Source organism: Mauremys mutica, chromosome 4, assembly GCF_020497125.1.
Source record: "Mauremys mutica isolate MM-2020 ecotype Southern chromosome 4, ASM2049712v1, whole genome shotgun sequence".
NCBI classification, from domain to species: domain Eukaryota; kingdom Metazoa; phylum Chordata; order Testudines; family Geoemydidae; genus Mauremys; species Mauremys mutica.
This window is the reverse complement of record NC_059075.1, coordinates 66,591,126-66,614,888: the sequence shown is the minus strand read 5'-3', so window position 1 is coordinate 66,614,888 and position 23,763 is coordinate 66,591,126. Positions and strand designations below refer to the sequence as shown.

General features: G+C 46.2%; 2 protein-coding genes across 2 annotated transcripts in view; one reads left to right on the top strand and one right to left on the bottom strand.

Annotated features, from left to right (window-relative positions):
• The window catches only part of TTC9 (tetratricopeptide repeat domain 9), a 34,759-nt gene extending 33,631 nt beyond the window's left edge, over positions 1 to 1,128 (top strand). The window contains exon 3 of the mRNA XM_045012705.1: positions 6 to 1,128. Coding sequence (XP_044868640.1) covers positions 6 to 85 — 80 coding nt within the window. The 3' untranslated portion in view covers positions 86 to 1,128. The remainder of the gene's footprint in view (positions 1 to 5) is intronic.
• Positions 1,129 to 10,726: 9,598 nt separating this feature from the next.
• MAP3K9 (mitogen-activated protein kinase kinase kinase 9) overlaps positions 10,727 to 23,763 on the bottom strand; it is a 105,566-nt gene continuing 92,529 nt past the window's right edge. Inside the window, exons 12-14 of the mRNA XM_045015792.1 lie at positions 14,090 to 14,157; positions 12,949 to 13,000; positions 10,727 to 11,334 (exon numbers count right to left, since the gene is read on the bottom strand). Coding sequence (XP_044871727.1) covers positions 12,964 to 13,000; positions 14,090 to 14,157 — 105 coding nt within the window. The 3' untranslated portion in view covers positions 10,727 to 11,334; positions 12,949 to 12,963. The remainder of the gene's footprint in view (positions 11,335 to 12,948; positions 13,001 to 14,089; positions 14,158 to 23,763) is intronic.

The following is a 23,763-nucleotide window of genomic DNA, read 5'->3' as shown; positions in this document are numbered from 1 at the left end:
TGCAGATACCAATGTCATACGGTATATCCAGCTGACCGAGATGAAGCTTAGCAGATGTTCCCAGAGGGAGAAAGAAGCCTTGTAAACAGGAACCTGCTTCAGTGACAAGGGGGACATTTCCTTCCCAGTTGCTCATTGGGTGGATTTGTCCATTTGCTTCACTCTGTCCCCATCTCTCCAGCCTCCCTCGAGCGCTCTTAATTTAATCCCAGTTTTAGAAGAGACTCAGACTCTGGGTTTGGCTGCTTGGCAGCACAGTGGTCATAACCCAGACCCCTCAGTGGGAGAGCACAGTGGCTGCAGCCTGCCTGATTCCAGGACAGTGGCAGAAGGTTGGAGGAAGCGATGAGAGGCACATCTTTAGCCTTGGACTGAGTGCTCACTGCAATTCTGCACTGAAGAGAACATCTCTGAGGCTGATTTACCAACCAACAAACTGGAGACAAGCATTTCCTACTGGTAGCGATCACTGGAATTCTACAGAGCCAGAAAACTAAGAGAGGTGTTGGCCACTTCAGGAGGGGAAGCAGATTCCCCTTTCACCAGTTCCTTTGTGCCTTCCTCTCCGGCTCTGTATTTTGAGGCCCTGTAGGAGTTCACGTACTCCAGAACCAATGCCAATTAAACCCAGTCTAAACATCTTTTTAATAAAAGCACAGAGCACCCTGTGATACTCCTAAACAGCAGTCTCAATGCTGAGGGAGTGAGTTCTGGGAGTGCTGTGGAACTCTGAAGGGTATGAGGTGCACTGCACAGTACAGGGATTAAACTGTGGAATAACTATCTGCCAATAAAAATTGTGAATGGTCAACAATTCCACACATTACTGTTAGAAGGGGTTCCTGGGTTCCTAATCTCCAGAGAGGCAGCATGGTCTAGAGAAATAAGCATGGGGCTGGGAGCCAGGAACACCTACATTCTTATCTTAGCTCTGCCAATGCCTTGCTGTGTGGCCTTGGGCAAGTCACTTTTCCTCTCTGTGCCTCAGTTTCCCCATCTGTACAATGGGGACAATAGCACTTCCCTACCTCGCAGGGGTGTTGTGAGGATTTATTAGTTAATGTTGTAAGTAAAATTACAGTAATGTACAGTGCTAAGTATTATTAGTACACTGGATTGAGGTTGCAATCTGTCTGGCTTGTGTTGGTGCTTCCTGTGTTCTTTCCTTTTAAGAAAATTAACGCTGGTGAAAGGTGCAGGATTGACCACCCTGGAGCCTGAAGACCTGTTTCTTCACAGAACAGGTACCATCAGTCCAAACTTCCCCAAATTCCCCCTCAGATCACCTCTGGGGGTCAGCAGGAAGTTCAGTCTCCATGGCCCATCAGCTCTTGGTCTTTTTGCTGAAACGGCCGAAGGGGTCCTTTAGTGATGCAAACACACATCCACTAGGAAACAACCCTTCTCCCCTCCCTACAAGTGATTCCAGATGGTGCACTGAGCACCCCTCATAGAGTCAGGGCTTTCACTCAGCATGTGAACTGGCTGTTGTCCTCCAGCTGTCAGTATGGAAATGAGCAGCGTACAGCACAACTGATGTGTTTGATGAGGAAAGTGGGCTCCAGTATCCCACACCCCATCAAGGGATACATTGCATTTTCTGGGCAAAAGGCTTGGAGGGTCAGGGTAGATAAATATCTAGACCAGCTGAAATGTATCCCTCAGGAAAACGCCCAACGGAACAGCACAATGGTGCCACCTTAAAGTCAGCACCCAGGATTCCCGCCCTACTTGCCCACCCCTAGGACTGGCCCTGCCTCCACTCACCATGGCCGGGATGTAAGGCGGTAAAGAGGCTGGAGCCACTGCCACCATCATCATAAGTCCAGGGTGAGGAGAGAAGTTCTTTAGATGACCCTGCACTGAACCTCAGAGAATATAGGGCAATATAAAGGGCGAGCTAGAAGGCTGTCTGGCTAATGTGCTGGAAGGACGTACAGTGCTTTAGAAGACAAGGCCCCTGCTCCCAGGAGCTTATACTAAATCCTCCACAGGTCTGGGGCTGCTGGGGGACAAAAGGGACAACGGCACCCCCAGACAATCTTCAGGAGGCCCCAAATTATTGTCAGAAAGATCAAAATATGTACCATATCTACAGTGCTCATCCTTTATATAAACTATGTTAGCAAAATACCGACCCAGTAGCCACATTTTACTTTTTTTAAATTCTTAAAATTCAAGCTTTCCCAGGGGTCTAATCAACCCCTGGACTCCTGGAAGGTTGTCTGTTTTTTAAATAGGGTTGCCAAAATACCCACTTGTCACCCTCATAATGGGACCTGACAACCAGCTCTGACCCTCAGTGAAACCTGTATGATACACCAGTTCACTATGCAAATGCAATATGGCTGGGACAGAGATGGCAATCAGTTATTTATCCACTTATTTCACACACTGCCCTGGCTCGACTACAGCTCACTCCCCAGAGCTTCAGAGGGCACAGCAATCAGGAACAATCCTGCAGTGTGGATGAACATCCCCTCACTGCCACCTGATAGGGGCTGCGGGAAAGCACAGAAAGGGTGTCTGTGTGGAGTGGGGTGGTGGACTTGCCAGTTTTAATGAATAAGACACCTACTTTTGGTCCCTTCTGACACACTCAAGCCCTGAACTTGAACTACTGGGGTGGGGTACGTGCATTCATCCCTCCACACACTCTCAGCCCCAACTCTTTTGAGGTGGGCCTATTTGCAGGCAGTATATGAATACTATAACTCAGTCATGTTACCTGGTGGGAGGCAAGGGCCAGACAGAGGGAGATGGAAGCCAGACAGTGGGCCAAGCTATTTGGGGGAAGGAGTAGGACCAGAGAATGAGGTCCAAGCTGGTGATGGGGAACAAACGAAGAAGTAAGCCTGTGGCCTTAGACAGAACAAGAGCTAAGCCGGAAGGAGACCAGACCCAGGGTCTAGCCAGATTATTTGCACTAAATAAATCCCAGTTTAATTGGCAGGATACACAGCAGGGGAAAAGGACAATGAGATTAGAGGGGACTTTCCAGCTGTGGGGGCAGGAGAGACTTCCTCCCTTTGTCACAGAAACATTTTTAAGTATGTGTGAGAAAATATTAACACAACAGGCTGCAGAATTTTTCTGAGCACATGAGGACCCTTACAATGGAGGAGAGGGGCCCAGCAGTGGAACAATCCTTCACTTAAAAATAAGAGGTTGCTGCTTTTCAGAAGAAACAAAGTTGAGGTCCTGGCCACTCATGCTCCTAGAAGATCTTGATGACTCTTTTCATTAGTCTGAGGGCATTAACTCCAGAGTTTTGACCAAATTCCTAGCAGAGCACTTATATGCTAACCCCGCAGAATTTCCCCACCTGTTCCAGTTGTATACTATGTGCTTTACATCCGCTCCTAAACTGTAGCATAGTGTCACTGTACACTATTAGACAGCTGAGGCATTCCACTCCAGAGGTGGCTGCATTTTGGTGGTGGGTAAAGTGACATACCAAGAGTCTATGTATTGTTCCACATTTAAGATTTCAGTTCAGTCTGTTGGTTGTTCCCTTTTCTTTGGGCTCAATGCAATCTTTCATGGGAGTTGCTGACCACATGGCCCTTCTGCTTCTACCCTCACTTGCCCCTATGCACACACACATATACACAGAAGAATGTGCACATGCTTACTGAATTCCTGTGCGTAACTTCATACTTAGTGCTGTGATTTGAAGGATTGGGCAGGGCTATTTCCACTGACAGGAGGTGGTGTGGGAGGGCGGCGAGTGGTCCCATGTGGGATGCCTGGGGGGGTGCTCCCTGTCATCAAGAGCCCGTTAATTGCTCCACACTTAATTAGCAAAGCTATTAATATCACTACAGGCTTAATGTTACGCTATGAGGCTCATGTTTGTATCACTGCAACCAACGTTAGATCTTAGAGAAATGCCTGTTTGGCTTCCCGTACGGTTCCTAGGTTTCTAAATGCTATGGGTTAGGTCAGTTCTGGCACATTAGGTTCTGCACGCTTGTCCTTACCTGGGTAATGGTGGTGAAAAGAGAGGGCATCTTCCTGTCTGCATGAATCCCTGCAAATCTACAACATAAGCCAGGTGAATTCATAGCAGCTTGATGGGAATATAGTACCCAGTCATCAAGCACGGTGGGGCCACTCAGGACCTTGCAGAGGCAGTGGGGAAAGACCTCAGAATCAAAACACTTCCAGAACCAGAGGCTCTTGCCACTTGAGCCAAAAGACTATTCTTCAGTTGTTGCAGTAATGGGCCCACCCAGCTGAGTATTTCAGATTCAATCCAGCTGAAGGCAGTGGTACATACAAACGTCAGTTCATTACAGTGATGGTCGTGGGGAGAGGATTCCTTTGGTGTGGAAGCAAGATACAACTGTGTACCAACAAGGAAATTAACTGGTTGGCCTAGTTTGTCTCATCCTCTTGGTTGCCTGCATTCCCTGGCTTAGGGAAAATTTTTGCCCTGCATTGCATGGATATGCTGGGGGGCAAAAGGATATGGCAAACCTTCCCCCACGCCTCCCCCACCCCTGCAGTGCCTTGCACAACTGTATGGGAGCAGAGACTGATACACTGAACACTCCCAAGCACTGACTGCTAGACTGGGGACCCAGCTAATAGGCTGGCTGGTCTTCCACAAACCGGAAGAAGGAGCCTCCAGCTTCCCTACATCCATACCACAATGGGTAGCAGGCACTGGGGCTGGTTGGTTGATGGAGCAATGCTCACTGCAGAGTGCCTCGCCTCAGGACCCCTCTGCCATCCTAGCAGGAGGTCTACTGGAGCTAAAGCCAGGCTACTACAGCTGTGCTACCCTGGCCCCTGAGCACGCCTTTGGTGAGTTGGGGCAGGATCTAGCAAAGGGCTCTAAGGAAGAGAGCTCCAGTCCATGCTCAGAGGCCAGTGCAAGGCTGCATGCTTTTCATGCAGCAAAGTGGCTCTGCTGAATGCAGGTTAGAAGGGAACGAAGAAAAGTAGCAGGCGGCTGCCTGCTCTATGTGCTGTAGCCTATTCAGTGTTCTGACCACTGTGCTAGGGAGTGAGGGTGCGTTACAGGAAGGGAGGACTTCATAGGAATGATCCCCAGCCTTCCTTGTTCCCTGGGCATCAGCCAAGCTTTACAGATGGTGGCAACTCTGCAATAACCAACTTTCACAGCCTGCTGCTTCCCCACTGCCCCTACTGATTCTCACTAGCTTCCTGAGTCTGCCTGGGAAGGGCTGAATCTTTGCCAGCTACCCAGCCCTTCTGACAGCAACCACTGTAGGGGAGGGGGAATGAAGCATACCATTGGAGCTGCACAGGGTAGTTTGGGATGCAGAATGGGATACTTGAATTGGAACTTGTCCAGGACATTGGGCTTAGCAACCATCCTCATGTAAAAGTACCAATGGACCGTCAATGACCACAAGTGGCCAGGACCTTGGTTTTCTCTCTCATCTGAAACACAGTGCCCCCAGCGGCTCAGTGCCCCCCAGCACCTTACCCATGCACTGGTGCAGGACTGACAAAGAGGGAATCACCAGTGTCACTCCCTGTATTCTCCGTGGGAGCTGAGTGTAACCCAAATGTATGGTGCCTTGTGTCTTGTCAGCCCCACAATTCACAATCATGCCTCATGACAAGTTGGCCGTTACTCACATTAGACCCAAATTTACCTCAGGCCATGCAGATTGGTATTTATTACTGTGAAATCTCAACATCAGAAATGCAAAATCTGGACACTGAGATTATAGAAAACTTCCTACACATCTGAAGGATTCTGTCAAGATAAAACTCCTATAGTTAATAAACCTGGTCTAGATTATGAAAGCATAAACTGGAATTAAAACGGAAACCACTTTAACTGGCTGCTCTGTTTTCATCATTTATGACAGTGTTCCCCACCTTGTGTGTGCACGTGCGCCAAACAATTCCATGAGGACACAGGGGTGAGGAGAAGGGGACGGGGGCAGAGAAATTGGCCCATCCTCCACAGCTGCAGGTGACTCTCTGACTGCCTCCTGTCTTCCCTCCCTGCTTCTGCAGGGGCCCCCAAATGCAACTGACACTCAGGCAGCATCCTGCTGACCCAGGCATCTTTCTGCCCCTGCAGCAGAGAGCCCCCATGCTCCCCGTCAGCTGTGAAACCATCTGCCAATTCCTTGTCAGGGGAGGCTCAGATAAAAGAAAAGCGTTGGTAGTTGATTTATGCTGTTTGTTTATTTTCTGCATTTCACTCAGCTTGGACAGTGAAACTAGCCTGGTCAGTTCACTTTGCATTTATGGCCAATTTCAGTTTTCATGCATTAGTCGGTGCTCTAGTGTTTGAGTTTTTGAAATAGCAGGACTAGATTTACATCCAGTAACCCAACAGTTTGCACTGAAATTAGCTGAGAGAAACTATATGAACTCATTTCTATTCATACTGAGTTTTGTTTTAAAAACAACAAACCCACACATCTTTGGAGGTGGGGCCTAAACTACTCGATCACATCCCTTTATAGAAAACAGCTCACCCCCTCTTCCAAATGACTTGAGCTGTCTGATATTAAACATGCCCATTTGTTCGCCTGTCCCTGTCCCACCTTAAAAAGGCCAATGTTACACATTTGAATCTTGGGGATTTGTGAGTCATGATGAAATCTCAGTAGCTTGATCATAAGCAGCTTTGCTTTCACTGTTACAAGTCCCACTGCAGAAGAGGAAGAGTAGAACTATAATGTGGGTTTGAACGGCTGCTGAAACTACATCAGGTCACTTACACTGCTTTATGCAGAGGGAGCTGAAGGGGAACAGTGCACAGGACAGGACCGGGCCCATCAGTAAGAACGAGTGAAGGTGATACACTGAAAATTAAGGCTGGGCAAATCTCTAGTTACTGATGTACTAGGTCTCCCAAGGATTTAATTTTTGTGTGGCAATCAAGCTGCATTGGGCACAAGTGTGCTATTTAAATTGGGCTCTGTTTGTTTGGGGTTTGGGTTTTTTTGGTTTAGCGTTCAACATACAGTTTGAAAACATATTTTAAGTTTCCATCTGCTCATCAATAAAACAAGGAGAAAACCAAAGGGGAACAGGACTATCTAAGAGCCTGAAAAACCAGCATCTCTGCCTGGCTCAGGTGAAGGAGACACAATGGGCATGGGGCTTGCTGAACATATGTGAGAGACTTAGAGGAGGAGGTGCCTCCACAGGCTGGAGAAGAGTCTTAGGGAGCTAATCCTTGGAGTGGGGGCAGGGAGAGAAAGAGTGATGTTTGCTGCCCTGAAAGCTGGAGAGAGGCTGATTGGAGTGTCATGAGAGCCCTTGTGGGAAAAGGGAGAGTTGGTTCAGGAGGTACTGAGCAAAGAAGAACATGAGAGAAAAATCAGGGTAAAGAAGATGTGGTAGGAGGGTAAGAAAGATGGAGGAGTCACCACCTGACCTGTCTCTGGGACCCAGCTTCTAGATCTTTCTTGGGCATTTGTGCTACAGCTAAGGGTCTGTCCCCTGAAAATGTAGGAGGGAGTAGTCAGACAGACAGCTGCCTCCTTAGGGGAATGGGGGAGGTCAGCTGGAGGAGGTAGCAGGCTGCTAGGTTTCTGCCCCAGGAAGAATTGCTAAAGCAAGTAAATACAGGTTGAGGTAGAGGAACTGTTTGGTCCCAGCCATCTCCTCCTGGAGGGAAGGGTTGTGGGGGTAGGTATGTAACAAAGCTGAATTAAATTTGGACAATAAGACATTTCTGATCTGCCACTGGTGATGAGTGACTGTTTAGGGTGGGGGGTGACCTGTAACATTTTTGGAGCTGACTTTCCCCTTCCTAGTCTGGATAAGCAGCTAAGCTTGGTTTACTTTATCTGAACCAAACCTTTGAGTATAGTCTTTTTCTGTTCTTATGCATCCCTTTGCCTATTTTGCTGCTTTTTATTTCTGCCAACACACAAACTAGCATACCTGACTATTTTTAACCCAACACCCAGCTGCAGGAGATCACCAATAAGGATATAGAGCCTTTGCCTGTACTGTAGGTAAATTTGAATCCAGGGCAGGCTGGGAAGTGAGGGGGAGCATTTAGTATCTGTTTTTCTGGTAGCTGTTTGGGGACTCTACAGGAACTGAGCTGCTGGGTCTCAGTCCAGTTCCCAGGAGTGAGAAGGGAGTTTAGTCTCCTTGAATCAATTCAAATTGCCACTACAGGGAGCAATTTAGTGCTAATTGTGGGGGTTGGTTTTGGCAATGGGGATGCTTATCCTCAAGGAAGTGACCTGATGCAGTTTGAGCAGCTGGTCAAACCCACATTATAGTTCTACTCTTCCTCTTCTGCAGTGGGATCTGTAACTCTGGTTCTAGATAGAAACCCTGTTGATATTTCCCTGTATGCTGCTGGGGAGAGGTATGAGACACTACTCTTATACTTGCAGTTTAATTGCTGGTAGATTTTTGGTTTTATCTGGCTTACCCAGAAAGAAACATATGGACAAAGCAAAGCCAGCTGTGGGATTTGCAGTTGGGAAGTAGCTGCTGAGCACACAGATTTTCTCACCTTTCAAGCAATGTTGGCTGGACTACAACTGATTTGTCAGCCAGTCTTATTCCTCGCTGGGTTCTGATAACCTGAGCCAGGCATCTGGCTGGATAAATTGTAGCAATCAGCTCAGGAAACCCTCATGGAAGTAAAGATTTAGCATCGCTTTACTCATCCACATAGCATTAGGTTACAGTGAAGCTTGCTGCAGATTATAAAAACATCATTACATCACAAAGCACTTTACCTTCTAACCCACCAGAGTGGCTCCATGTGATGTTCACAGGAATGTAAGCACTTCCATGCCAAATTAGTCCAGTAATCCATCTAGTCTAGTACCCTCTGCGCCTTGTCGTCAAATCAGCAAGCTGTACGTGTTGAGCCAGGGAGTTCACAGAGGCCCATGCCTTGAAAACAGCCCAGCAAGCTACAGCTGCTGAGCCATTTCCCAGGATCCTGCCCCATGTCATCAGCTAAGCAACGATGCTGAGCCAATGCCATGGCAAAGGCCGGTGCCTTGGCATCAGCAGAGAAAACTGAATGGTGACTCTCAGAGACTGGTACGTTGATTTCAGCCAAACATGTCAGCGTTGCCACCTCTCCCAGAGGCATCACATTGTGATATTCAGTGCTTTGCTTAAAGCCTCAGCTGCTGGAATCCAATTGTTTCCCCCCTTAAAAGTCAGTGTTTAGCCCTCATGGAATGCGAAAGAAAACTTTAAAAATGTGACCCCTAAACACACCAGCATCAGGAAGCCAATGGCAAGAAGGTCAAATGTGTTTTTAAAAATCTTCTGATTTTTGGAATGGGGGAGTTTGCTGGCGATTTTTTAATGTTTGGGGCTGGCAACACTGCAAGTTGAAGCATTTGAGCTAGTGATCTCAGAGGTCTGTGCCTTGCATTTACCCTGAAAACTGGAGTACTGAGCCAGTAACCTGCTGCACCCTGGCTTCAGCCCAACAAGCTAGAGGCTCTGCAAGAGATTGCACAGAAGCCTGTGCTCGGACCCCATCACACCAACGTAAAGGTGCTGAGGCAACAACATCAAAGGCCCATCCTTGAAATCGTCCTAGCAAGCTGGAGGTGCTCAGCAAGTGATCTCACAGCAGACGACCCTCTGCCAGACCAACAAACTTCAGTCACTGAGCCAATAAACTCATAAGGCTCATCTCTTGACATTAGATCAGCAAGCTGAGCTACTGAGATCACAAGGCCTGTAACTAGGCATCACCCCACAGCATTGCTACTTTTTACCCTTGCTAGCCCTGCCGGCTCATCATAGCTTTGGGAGAGCGAAATCTATTTTATTTTGACCTGGCATCAATATAATTGTTTCTGAGACAAGAGAATGGGGTTTCCCAAGTGTAAATGAGGGTAGACAAACAATCAGTGGCAGCTACAGGCACCAGCGCAGCAAGCGCATGTCTGGGGTGGCAAGCCAGGGGGGGCAGCCTGCCCGGCTTCAGCGGCGGGTAGCCAAAGGCACGGTGCCGCCAGATCACCTGCAGAAATGCTGCCAAATCCCCGTGACCAGTGGACCGCCGTGCTTGGAGGGGGGGGGGAGAGGGAAGGCTGCCCCTGCAAACAATAATGCAACTTGACTCAGCCCTGAAGTTGAGTTTGTGACGCTGTCAGTTCAAAACGTCATCTTTTCACTTGGAGTGTGAGCACATCCCAGTGGGAATCAATTAGAAAATAAACAAGGAGTCCTACAATGCCATTTTTATAGCGTCCCTTTGCAAAGCAGAATCTTGGTTTGCTTGCTCAAGAAAGGGAGCTCTCTCCAACTAGGATGCAGGCAGTCCTAGGCAAAATGTGTCATTTTTGGTTATCAGGGACACAGCCACCCTTTCTAGTTTCACCAGTGACTCACAGTGTGTCTTTAGCATGTCACTGAATTTCTGAGCCTTAGTTTCCTCCGCTGTACGTGGGTATAATAATAGTAGCATACTTCACAGGTGCATTGAAGAATTTAGTAACCATGTTTGCAGAGCACTTTTGAAGGATTATATGAACATAAGGTATTAGTATTGTCAAAGACAAGAACACAATCTGTTGCTGAATAATTCATTTGATGTGAGAAACAACCAAGTTGTTGAACAAAATTGCTGTACAGTGAAACATAATTGCAAAGTGGCTACAGAGAGTAGGATACAGATGGAGCTTTCAGATTGGCTGATGATGATGTCGTAGCCAAAACAATAATGCCAAGTGAATGCACGTCTATTTTCATACTTTGTATTCAGTATAATTATAATAATGCTTTGCCCTTTGCTAGCCTTTCATCTCTCAATCTTAGTGCGCTTTACAGATGTTAATTACACTTCATAATACACCTGCAAATTGGTATTATAATCCCCATTTTACAGATAGGTAAACTGAATAATAGACAAATTAGGTGATTGGCCCAAGGCCACATAGGTGAGTCAGTGGCTGGGAAAAGAACCCCAGATTCTGGCTTCTAGTATCTTGGTCTAACTAGAGACCACACCTTCCTCCCTTCCATGGCAGCAGTTAGATCATCTTAAGCCACTATGAACTTCTAGAAGATGAAGGCACATTGTAATCATTTGCCCTCTGCCTCGGGTCTTACAACACATGGCAGGTTATAGTCATCCAAAAGCTGCTATACCCTGCTGCTTCAGCATGCAGTGAATTTATACTTCTGAATGATAGCTGATTGAAAGCCATAAAATCTGGAGTCCTCTATTTACGTACCAAAGTAGTAGAGCTTGGGCAGCAGCAATGTCCGCTTCCCCTTCTCAGTTCCGCTGGTATGACTCAGTCCTGACCTAGAGGGGCCATCTCTCAGGATGATGGAGGACTTCAGACTCCATGGTCTGTTTAATCCTTAACCTCTCTGCTTAGCCTGCCAAGAGAGGAACTAATTAGTGCTGACTGTGGTGTGATGTTACTTCGGTTGTAACCTCTTTGAGGCAGGGACTGTCCTAATGCTGTATCTACAGCTGGTAGTTTTGTTGAAATATGCTGTTTCATTGAAAGGGTAACATTTCATGGAGACACAGGAGCAAGTTAGAGAAACTCCATAGCCTGGTGCTTAGACAGAGCACTGCCCTGTGATGTGGGAAACCCAGGTTCAAGTTCCTTCTCTTCCTGATTTAGTGTGATCTGGGATAAAAAATTAACTCTGAATAAGGCAAAAGCATGGTCTTGAACCTGGAGCTTTCTCAGGCCATCCTGGTGCCATATTCACAGGTTTCAGCCTAAAAATGGACAATACTAGTGACCTGAACCGGAGACCAAAGGGTAAAAGGCTCCTTAGTTCATCACCAACCCTGTTTCTCTGATACTGGGCACAGTCAGTCACATCGGAGGGGGGACGGGTGGAGGCAGCATGTAGCACACCCATACAGTGAAGGTGTAGGTCTGTATATTAGTAGAAGTACCTCTCTGCAATCTTACTGTACACAGAGCACAGCTGAAATGCTTAGGACTGTTTAATGGCTTTGGTAATGGTATTGATCTCCTATCCTTTTAAAAAGGGACTGGAAGCTTAATCTGATCTGTAAGAGTGTCTCTTATTATTTACTTTGCCAAAGAAGAGGATTAGATATCAAGAGGAACAGAAGATACTATAGATTGGAAGCATGCGTTTGTACTGCAGGATAAATGCATATCCACTTACAGTTCGCCATAAATGTGTTTAAAAGAACAATTCCCAAGAACTCTCCAGGAGGTTTTGGTTTAAAGAAATAAGGCAACGGCAATAAATAGAGGGGAACTCAGTGATACAGTGAACTGGCTTTTAACATGTTGAGACCCTGGTTCAGATCATCAACAATATTCACCTAAACTCCACCTGCAGAATCTTTATTACATGTTATAGCATATGAGGCAGATTGAACAAAATTTTCACAGCCTAGGTTGGATCTCTGGGGCTAGAAGAAAAATGAATTTTGACTTATGAGCTGGAAAAGTCACTGAGAAAAAATAAATGAGAAACTCCATGATGGCATTTTGACCGTCACTTTTCAGACCACAGAAACTGGTCAGTGCTGCTTAGTCTGCAACGCCCTTTTAGAAATATTCAGGTTTCTTTTTCTTGCCACTTTAAGCCATAATTTTCCTCACCCATATTTCAAATGGCTCACAAGGCATGCAACCTGTTTGTGCATCAGCACTTTTGAAGCAATGTTGGCACAACTCAGGAGTTGGAGAGTTTGTATGCTGGCTCTGCAATAGGAGTGAACAAAACATTGCAGGCTGACCACAAACAGTGACTTTTCTGTTTTTTTTTCCTTTTTCTTTTTTTTGTTTTTAAATGTTTCAGCGTCTCTTACAAATCAGCAATACCTTCAGGGCTACATATACATACACACAGAATCGATGCAATGAATAACCTGTGTGTATTCAGCTTGCAGGAAATACCTAAAATAGCCACTGTAATTCCATTCAAACTGCATTCGAAAACTGCCCCAAAGTCCCACCACAGTACAAAAGGAAAGTTCCAGAAGCCACTGACCTCCACATGTCCCAGTCACCGGGTGCCTCCTTCCCATTGCTCCTTCCAATAACTGTTTGTTAAAAAAAAAATATTTTTTTTTGAAGTCAGTCTTTCTTTAATTAATAGTTATCCATGTCAGACCGTACTTCCATCCTCTGTCAACCCTGATCTGGAACTGCAGTTGGCCAGAGGTTTGCAATTGTCCTGCTAGTTGTGCAGAGATAATTATGGTATATTATCTTGGGTCTGGAGATTTCTGGTCAGCACCTCCTCAACTACCCTGTTCTGAAATGAAGAAGGCTAATTAAGCCAAAGTATCTAAGAAGGGGTTAACCCTTCCCTTTTCTCTCTTTAAATACTCTTCCCCTAACATGCCAGATGGGCAGCAGGGTGAAACTCATTATGTGGGAAATTTTCATTTTGGATTTCAAATTATGTGCATCTGGGTTGGTGTGACAGAGCTCAGAGATACAAGGTGGGTGAGGTAATAGCTTTTATTGGACTCACTCTTGCTGGTGAGAGAGACAGGCTTTTGAGCTTACCCAGACCTGAAGAAGAGATCTGGGTAAGTTCAAAAGCTCGTCTCTCTGACCAACAGAGGTGGGGCCAAAAAAAAAAAGCTATGACCTCACCCACCTTGTCTCTCTAATAGCCTGGGACCAACCGAGCTACAACAACACTGCAGCCAGAGCTCAGTAAATTAGAGAGCCCCTTAGACTGTTTAGAAAGCTACAGTGCAGTTGTCAGAGAAGCCTGAGAGCAGCTGTTGTGGCTGTAGCTTGTGGATTTACAGAACTGCTATTGCTGGTGAAGGTGCATGAAAAAGAGTGACCCCAGACAGACTCCATGACCCCAAGGCTGGCAGTCGGGGAGGGGGGAATATCCCAACTTGTAAAACAATCAGATTTCACCCAGAAATCATTGGAAGACAATAACATAGCAGCCTGCAATGCCATGTCTACAGTTTCTAGTAAGCAGGGGACAGCAGTGGAGGGATGTTATTTATTAGTGGTACACTGCAGTGTAAGTATTGCAGTATTGTGTTAGAGGCTGGGTACTGAGAAATGACTGTGGGTATTCATAAAGAGAGGAAAGTAAGGGATTCACCTACAATCCTGGGCTAGCTAAGTGCCTATGGGTGTATTCAAGAAGTTCCTACCTTTGATGTTCTGATGCAGATGCTGAAGGCAAATGGCAAACGGACGCAGGCAGCCACTCTGAATATATCTGCTGGTTGCAAAAGTCCCCAGTGAAGAGCAGCTTGATCTAATAAGTGAACTTTCCTCTGACATTCAACCACCGATTTAATAAAATAATTGAGTGGCTGCCGAGAAACTGGCTTGTCATCAGTTGCAATAAAAATAATCTATAGTTGATTGTAACTTGGCCACTCCTGCTGTGACTGCTGCCCACAGGCCCAAGAGCAGAGAGCAAAACAGATCCTTTCCCACGCTGCTGTTGGTTTGCCCACAGATATTTTGATCATCTGATATATTTTTTCCTTCAAGGTCAGAATCCTTCTCTTCCTCTGAGGCAAAACCTGCCAGGGCTTTTTCTGGAATTCCCCTTGCAGAGTTGAAGGTGTTTCTTAAAAAGAGCTCCATCAGCTTTATACGGTGTCTGTAAGCCCTCATAGTAGTTAGTGTCATCGATGTTGCTAACGCTTTTGATTATGAAAACGGAAAGCAATTTATAAGTCTAGTTTTCAGTATCCTTGTTATTTTCCTAACTGCAGAGGGTGGGGCTGGTTACCTGTTCTCAGCTCTAGAGCAAGCTCTCCCAGGTAAGCAGTAAACCCATCACTTTTTGTTCTGATCTTGGTGACTAATGAGAATAATGGATCCCTGTTCTCTTTCTAGCATCCCTTTCTTCATTTGCAGACAGGTACGTCTCCCCCTCAGACATCTTTTCTCCTCACCAACCCTTCCCAGCTCCCCTGGCTATACTCCTTGGTTTCAAACCCTTTATCGTTTTCTCCCTCTCTACTGTACTCTCCACTTTGTCCATGTCTCAGAGTGAAGCCCAGAATGACGGTGGAATTGAAACTAGGACCTAACCCCCGTCAAGCAGGGTGGAATAGCACTTCCCTCGCTTACTATGGATAGTCCTGTCAGTGCCACATCACATAGTAAATCCCCTTTTTTTTGCATTAGCATTGCTCTGTTAATTCATATTCGTCACTCACTTTAGCCCTAGATCCTTCATTGCAGTTCAGCTGCCCACCCAGTATTCCCCCAGTCTCTAACATGCTTCTGCTTATTTGTTCCAGTATGAATCAATCCAGCTTTATTAAGCATGGCATCTTTCATAGCAACTGAATCCCCAAGTGTCTAATAGCAGACCATGAACATTATCTGGGATAAATGACTGCAAAGAGTAAATACACTGCAGAGTGAATGCATTCAGTCACTTAATATTTATCTTTACTAAAGTTCGTGTCATTGATTCCAGCTTCCAGAGCTCATACTGCATATCCTTCTCCTCCTCCACAGTATCACTGATTCCTCCCACCTTTCTCTCAGCTGCAGCTCTGATTAACACAGTCTCCCCTGCATCCTCTTGATCTGCTCATGAAAATATTAAATAGGCTGCACTTGTGACAGATACTCTGAGAGGCCCCACTAGACAGCTCTATACATGACACTGCATCCATCTCATTAGTTCCACCTAATTATTATTATTTGTCCTGCAGTAGTGCCCAGTGACAACATGCCAGGTGCTGCACAGACACAGAACCAAGGTACCTTCCCAAAAGTGTCCAGATTTTGCTAGCTTTTCTACACAAGTATCATTCGGAGAAGGGTCAAATTGTCCTCTTTTTTTCCGTGCATGGAGGGAGGGGATGAGAAGCCTGTGGTTGCCCTACTGGGGAGCACAAAAGGGAGGAAGAATGTTTCTATAGCATTCTTCTACAGAAATCCCTCCTTGAGCAACGGTTCCACGCATGGGGGAAGATATACATCCTCTCCCTACCACCCATGGGATAAACACTGCTACAGTGTCAGTATTAACTTTTCCACAGAGAGATTCTTGGTACTATTGAACCTTCCTCTGAAGGCAGAGCTGAGGGAGAGAAGGTGGTGAGGGGAGAAGTTGGCAGGGGAGCGTGTTGCATGAGGATTCAGTTGGATCTGTACTGCCAGGAAACCTTAAACAGTGGATTGCAGGGGCTAAAGGGGAATGTGGAGGACCCAGCTTTCCTCCTCTCTCCTTGCAAAGAGCAGAGGGAGAGATCCCCTCCTTGTCCCTCTCCCTGGCTTGTGGAAAGCAGAGCTCCAACACAGCCTGTCCCCCAGACCATGAAGCAGGCATCTGTGAGTTCTAGAGGTTCAACCCCACTTCTTCAATTAGAAGGAAAAACACCTTAGGTAGAAGAAGAGAGAGAAAACTCTGTAAGGGGAAGCTCACCTGGTTTCCTGTCCCTGAATAAAGTTTCCCACGTAAGGGACTGCTTAGGCCTTAGTCGCTTATGTTCAGCTAGAAGAACATGCAATGGACACGGCCTAGCAGACAAACACTTATTTAAGGACTGCAGATCTTGATGAAGGGAAATGCTTGTGCCCTTCTGCGCCCACCCAATCCTCCACCACCTCCATTTTATCCTTCCCCACAAAATTAAAAACGAGCAGGTCCAGGGCTGCTCTGGATGCACTGAAATACTTTTTCAGGAACTATTAAAAGAAAAACAAAAAGGCCTGTGGCAGCTTTCACAAGTCATTCTTCTTCCTAATGAATCATTAAAGGGATGGTTCTTTTGGTGCATTGCTTACTCCATAACTTGCCACGGGATTCAACATTTTCCTGCTAGTGGTGCCTGCTCTTACTGGAACCTTGTGTGTTTCTCCATTGATCTCTAGCCAGGAACAGCTATTTTGTTTTAATGTCATTATCTATGCTAACAATTGGATTTAGCTCTACAAGAGTTAGCTGATGTATACATCAGCTAAAACCATGGGTCAGGTCTGAGAGCAGACATGTGGCCAGAGGAGGGGATTAGGAAGTAGGAGTCGTACTAGCTTCTAGTCCCAGCTCTGCTCTTCAGTTTGTACCTTGCAAAAGCAATTTCTGTGCCTCAGTTTGTTTGTAAAACGAGTCTGATAATAGGAGTGACCAGTTTTGTGGGGGTGTTAGGAGAACTAATTGGTGTTTGTAAAGCACCACAGAATCCTTGGATGTTCAAGATGCAACAGTACCAAGGACAAAGTATGCCTGTATGTCACAGGGCTGCCCTTACCACTGCCTCATCACATTTTTTTGATGCAAGATGATCAGATTATTTCATTGAAATACATTTTTACCCCATATTTTTCTAGCTGTTGACCAAACACTCATTGTATCTGTGACTAAGTGGGACTGTTCTTAATGTTTCCTCTGAATACTGTGTGGGTGCCTCAGTTTCCCCTATGCATTTCTTAAGTCTCCAGTGTGCATAAATGGCCGACACTCTGTCTCCTGGCAACAAATGGCTAGGGCCCTCCCCCCCGGCAGATGGGGTTGTCTGGCGCACTAGGCCCTAGAATGGACCTGGCTGAGGGATCCCGTTCTCTGTACCTACAAGCTCTGTTTTAGACCGTGTTCCTGTCATCTAATAAACCTCTGTTTTACTGGCTGGCTAAGAGTCACGTATGACTGCGAAGTCAGGGTGCAGGACCCTCTGGCTTCCCCAGGACCCCGCCTGGGCGGACTCGCTGTGGGACGCACACGGAGGGGAAGAGGATGCTGAATGCTCCAAGGTCAGACCTAGGAAGGTGAAGCCGTGTGAGCTTCTTGCCCTGAAGACAGTCTGCTCCAGGGGAGAGGAGGCTCCCCAAAGTCCTGACTGGCTTTGTGGGGAGCAGTTCCAGAGCATCGCCCGGGGACTCCGTGATAGTATCCAAATGTTCTCACTTTTTGATGAAAAAACTGTTTTGACCCCACATTTTTAGTTTTGGATAAATTTTTGACCTACATCAGATTTTTTTTCATGGAAACACGTTTTTGTCCCAAATGTTTCTCTCTCTCCACCATTTCTTTTGATGGCCACTTTCAGGCCCTGATCCTCTACAAAGAAAGTTGCAATAAGCAGCCAGTAGAAATTTATGAGCAAGAGAGGGAGCACAGAGGAACATGATCTTCCTTTAACACCCCACCTCTCTATTTTTACCCTGAGCAGTTACAAATAATCCTGCCACTTCTACCACTCAGTGTGGTCACCATAGGGCTTAGCTTTACTTGCACTCATATGAAGCCTCCATTCACACTTGCACTAGAGCACAACAAATGTTTGCACTGTGCAAGAACATGCAGGGTCCAGAGTTCAGTCTTAATTTTAATAAATACACAATGAGGAAAACTGACTTCCCTGAAGGAAGATGGATCATCTGAGCACCCCACACTCTCACCTGGCTCCCTGTTTGTTTCCAGATTCAAATCAAGGTCCTTGTCTCTGTGATTTTCAACCCAGACTACCCAGAGGCCAACTCACCATCCACGACCCGTCAAGATATCCTCCATGAGTGAAGTTGTGGAAACTAGAAGTCTTCAGATGAAATTTTTGAGAGACGACGACCAAGCATCTGGGGGTGAACACAAGGGATGGTGAAGAGCCATTTAAGCTAATGGGCAATGCTGGCACAGGAACAAATGGGTATGAACTAGCCATGAGTAAAGTTAGTGGGGAATTAAAAAAAGGTTTCAAGTATCAGAGGGGTAGCCGTGTTAGTCTGGATCTGTAAAAAGCAACAGAGTGTCCTGTGGCACCTTAGAGACTAACAAATGTATTGGAGCATAAGCTTTCGTGGGCTAAAACCCATGTACAAACTCCAATACAAGGTGGGGTGTTAAAGGAAGATCATGTTCCTCTGTGCTCCCTCTCTTGCTCATAAATTTCTACTGGCTGCTTATTGCAACTTTCTTTGTAGAGGATCAGGGCCTGAAAGTGGCCATCAAAAGAAATGGTGGAGAGAGAGAAACATTTGGGACAAAAACGTGTTTCCATGAAAAAAAATCTGATGTAGGTCAAAAATTTATCCAAAACTAAAAATGTGGGGTCAAAACAGTTTTTTCATCAAAAAGTGAGAAAAGTGAGAAATTTATTAGTCTCTAAGGTGCCACAGGACTCTTTGTTGCTTTTTAGAAAAAGGTTTGTAACCCTCAGAGAGTTGAGGTGCTAGAACAGTCTCCTAGAAAGAATAGTGGGGACTAGAAACCTGACTGGTTTTATAGCAGATCTTGATAAGCTTGTGAACTGGATTATATGACATGTGCCTGTGATAGCAGGGGAATGGACTCAATGACCCAGGTGGTCCGTTCCAGTGCTACATTCTTACGTTCATTCTCAGTGCTGAGTCTTAGAGCATGGTATTCGCTGCCAGATAGACTGACCCTTAGTATGAGCCGTTTCAGAGCCTGGCGCAAAACCCATCCCTCCACCAAAGCCTACCAGCAATAGCAGAAACAGAAAGGAGAAAGAATTAGGAGGACAAGGCATCCCAAAGGCAAATTTAAGCAGCTGAACCCTAACATGACAAGAGCTGAGTTCAATTCAACCACTATCATTTGCTGATCTTCATTTAATATTGTGACAGGTTTCAGAGGGGTAGTCATGTTAGTCTGGATCAGCAAAAACAACGAGGAGTCCTTGTGGCACCTTAGAGACTAACAAATTTATTTGCGCATAAGCTTTCGTGGGCTAAAACCCACTTGATTAAATGCATGGAGTGAAAAATACAGAAGGCAGGTATAAATACACAGCACATGAAAAGATGGGAGTTGCCTTACCAAGTGAGGGGGTCAGTGCTAATGAAACCAGTTCAGTCAGGGTGGATGTGGCCCATTCCCAACAGTTAACAAGAAGGTGTGAGTATCAACAGAGGGAAAATTACTTTTTGTAGTGACCCAGGCACTCCCAGTCTAATTGTGTGTTTCAGTGCTATTCTTGTAAATACATAACTTGGCAGATAGCTCAGATTTGATTAGATGCTACAAAAATCTGATTAACTTATCTATGAGAAAATGCAGAAAAGGACACAGAATAGGAAAGAGCAGGGCAAAGAGAAACTGAGTGGCCGTAGGTGGGATATGTGGAAGTGAGCAAGAAATTGACAGGAACACAAGCAATCAGGCATGAACAAGGGAATAGAGTGGGAGCAGGTGGCTTGGGAGGACAAAAGCAGAAATGGATGGAGTATGGGTATACAGAGCATGTGGGGCAGCAGGGAGAGGGGACTGGCTAGCTCACGGACTGGGTAGTGCAACATGGAGCATTTCCTGATCACCAGATTAGCACTGGTGGGAAGCCTTTACCATCTGATGACTGTTGGCCTCTGTGAAATGACTTTTGTCATCTCCATTCAGTTCCTAATGTGCAGGTGTCCACCTCCCAAAATCACCACTGCAACTAGCAGTCTCAGCCCAGAGACCAAGGGTTGAATGAGCCATGGACACTGAACTCCCTTCTCATACCTTCCGGGTCAGTATTGAGGCATATAGGCAGTGAGGGGAAAGTTTTCACTGCCTTTATTTGTGCTACTCCTGTTCTGTGAGCACTTCATTTATTGTAAGAGGAAAGATCAGTCAGGGGATCTTCACTGTATTCCTGTAACAGGTCTAGTCAGTAGTCACCCATCAGTTGATGCAGGGGCCGATATAGGTTTAAGCTCCCAAAACCTGTCTGTCACTAGCAAATTAACCTGTGGCTGCTACCTGGCTTTCTGTACAAAGCTGATAGGACATTTTCCTTGGAATGGGATGGCTCAGGGAAATTGATTTGGGTGAAAGCATGTGGAAGTTCAGCCCCCCAGAGAATAGCTATTAGCCAGAATGGGCAGGGATGGTGTCCCCAACCTCTGTTTGCCAGAAGCTGGGAATAGGTGACAGGAGATGGATCACTTGATGATTACCTGTTCTCTTCATTCCCTCTGGGGCACCTGGCATTAGCCACCATCGGAAGACAGGATACTGGGCTAGATGGACCATTGGTCTGACCCAGTATGGCTGTTCTTATGTTCTAAACCCCACTAGCAAGCTGACAAGTTGTGGCTTGTTTCAGGAGAGATGCAGGCAGTGGTTGGGTGGTAGCACGCTGCCTAATGCCCATTCTACAATTCAAGCCCCACGTCCTCAGCAAAATGAAATTTTCACATAGGTTGCATGCTTGATGTGAAGGCAGCAAGCCACTGAATCCCATTAGAAAGACAAAGTGCACACGCATTTCCTGTGCAACTCGTAACTCCAGGTCCCTGTAGAGCAGTGTTTCCCAAGCTTGTGACGCCACTTATGCAGGGAAAGCCCCTGGCAGGCCGGGCCGGTTTGTTTACCTGCTGTGTCCGCAGGTTCGGCTGATTGGGGCTCCCACTGGCCGCGGTTCGCTGCCCTAGGCCAATGGGAGCTGCAGGAAGCAGTGTGGGCCGAGGGACATATTGGCCGCCATTTCCTGCAGCTCCCATTAGCCTGGAGCAGCAAACCACTGCCACTGGGAGCTGCGATCTTCTGAACCTGCGGACGCAGCAGGTAAACAAACCGGCCCGGCCCGCCAGGGGCTTTCCCTACACAAGCGGCGTCCCAAGTTTGAGAAACACTGCTGTAGAGTGATAAAGCCCACAGAGCAGAGTTGATGTGCCCCCCAATGGAATACTGAATAATGTAATTTTTTTCTCCCCTGCTTTGTAGGATCCATAACCTTGCAAAATTAAGATACGTAGCCTAGATGGAAGTCCTGCATATTCTCCCCTCACTGCACACAAACACTTATCTTTCAGCTACCTGAGACACACATGGGTACCTTCAGGGAATCCTAATTAAATGCTCAGCATGTCCCTTTATCAGCCAGGGATGTTGTCATCCCCCTTATCAGACTGCACACAGCTGTGGAAGCATTGAGCCTTTGCAGAATTCAGTCTTCACTCAGGGTAACCTGCCCTCCAAGGTATGTTACAATGAAGGGCAAAAATCACAAAACCAGCTGGACTTTTGTTTTCAGGTTGTTGCCTGGTCTGCCAGCACGGAGCTGGAGACACCTTTTTGCCCACCCTCTCAGACAAGGGGCAAAGAGTATGTGGGTGGGGTGAGATGTGGAGAATGCTTTTTGACTTCATGATTTATAACATGCCAACAGTATAACTCCCACCTCCCCTTAATCTGCATGGCATCAGCACCAGCTGCTGACACCATGAAGAGATTCCCACTTAGCATTGCTAAGAACCATGCAGAAAAACCTTGTTTTCTATTAAAAAAGGCTGCATACATTAAAAAAAAAAAATAACCCTCAAAACCAAACAAAATCCTATCTGGTATCTCTGTCTATAAATTGCAGAGCATGCAATCCTATCAGCTGGGGGCCATGTGGGAAGGACAGTGTTACACAGGTATCTTTTGTGCTATCAGATTTTTTGAAGTGAATTTATTGCTGGCTAACAGCCCTGGGGACAGGACACGCTCTATCTCCAGAACAGGTATAACATGGGCAGCAGCAGAGCAAGTACCTGCAATGCTGCCCTGCCAATATGTCTCAATTCTGCCTGGGGCTCATACAACTGCACTGAGGTGACTAGCAGTGAGAAGAGAGTTCACTTTTCAGTCTTGATCCCTCTGCCCCCACTTTTTAAACTCCCAGCAAATGGAGCCAGTTCACAGATTCATCAATTCCAAGGCCATACACACAGGACTTTCCCCAGAATAATTCCTTTTGAACCGGAGTGATCATAATTCTTTGCTCTTATAAAACATCTTTCATCCAGGATTTTAAAATGCTTTATAAATAATGCATTACCCCTCACAGTACTCCTGGGTGGGTAATAGTAACATCCCTGTTTTACAGATTGGACGACTGAGGGACAAAAGAGTAACTGATTTACCCAGAGTCACAGAAAATCTGGGACAGAACTGGGAGTAGAACCCAGGCATCCCCCAGCTCTAACACCTAGATACAATCCCTCCAATGGTGTGACAGGTCTAACATGTACTGTCAAATGAGATAGGCCAGAGCACAAAAGCCTACTAGGAACCATACTGAAACCAACTCCCGCTAATGCTCAGCCACTCAGCAGCTGCCACATGCTAGTGGTCACCACTGCCCTGAAGCAGAATCAGGCAGGTGAGATCTATGAAAGGGTTCCTGTCCTCATTACCAATGGCCTATTTAACAGCATGTGCTGTTTCCATTTGCATTCATCTAAATTGCTTAGTGACCGCCCCCCACCCCCCTCCTGCTGAACCATTCCCTGACAGAGAAACTTCAGTGCTATGGTGTGGAGGCAAGATGAGCAGGTGAAAATGAAAAAGCCCTTGCAGCAAATTTTGTCCTTCTAGACTGTTTAAAACAGCACATAGAACATCAGGGCACTGACAAACAACACATTTGTGCTCTCCACCCATGCCAGGTATTTCAGTGGAATTCCTTTCTGCAACCTCCTGTGGCACAGAGCTGCTAGTGATCGGTGATCCTTTTGCACTAATAGGTATGGGTCCTGTAGCTGGAGACCAGGAGCAGCGCCTCCTTAGTCATCAGAAGAAGCTGCAGTGAGAGACTACCAGCTGGTGTCAGATACTCAAAATCATGCTCAGTAAAAACTGTTCCTGGCTGCTGTGGCATCACCTTGGCCACAAACCTTTATTCCCAAAAGGAAATTTTCCTGGCAACACTGACATTCCGGGAGATCTGGTGCCAAATCTTGCCCACAGGTCATGGACTTTAGATTGACCCATCTCAGCACTGCTGAGAAGACAAAAGAGCTGCATCCCATACAAGTTTCACATAAGCCATTACCTCCTGTGGTCAAATCAAGGCATTTCACCTGCACTTACAATTAAAATACACATTATAGTGCACATCAGCCTAACTCAGTGGTTCCCAAA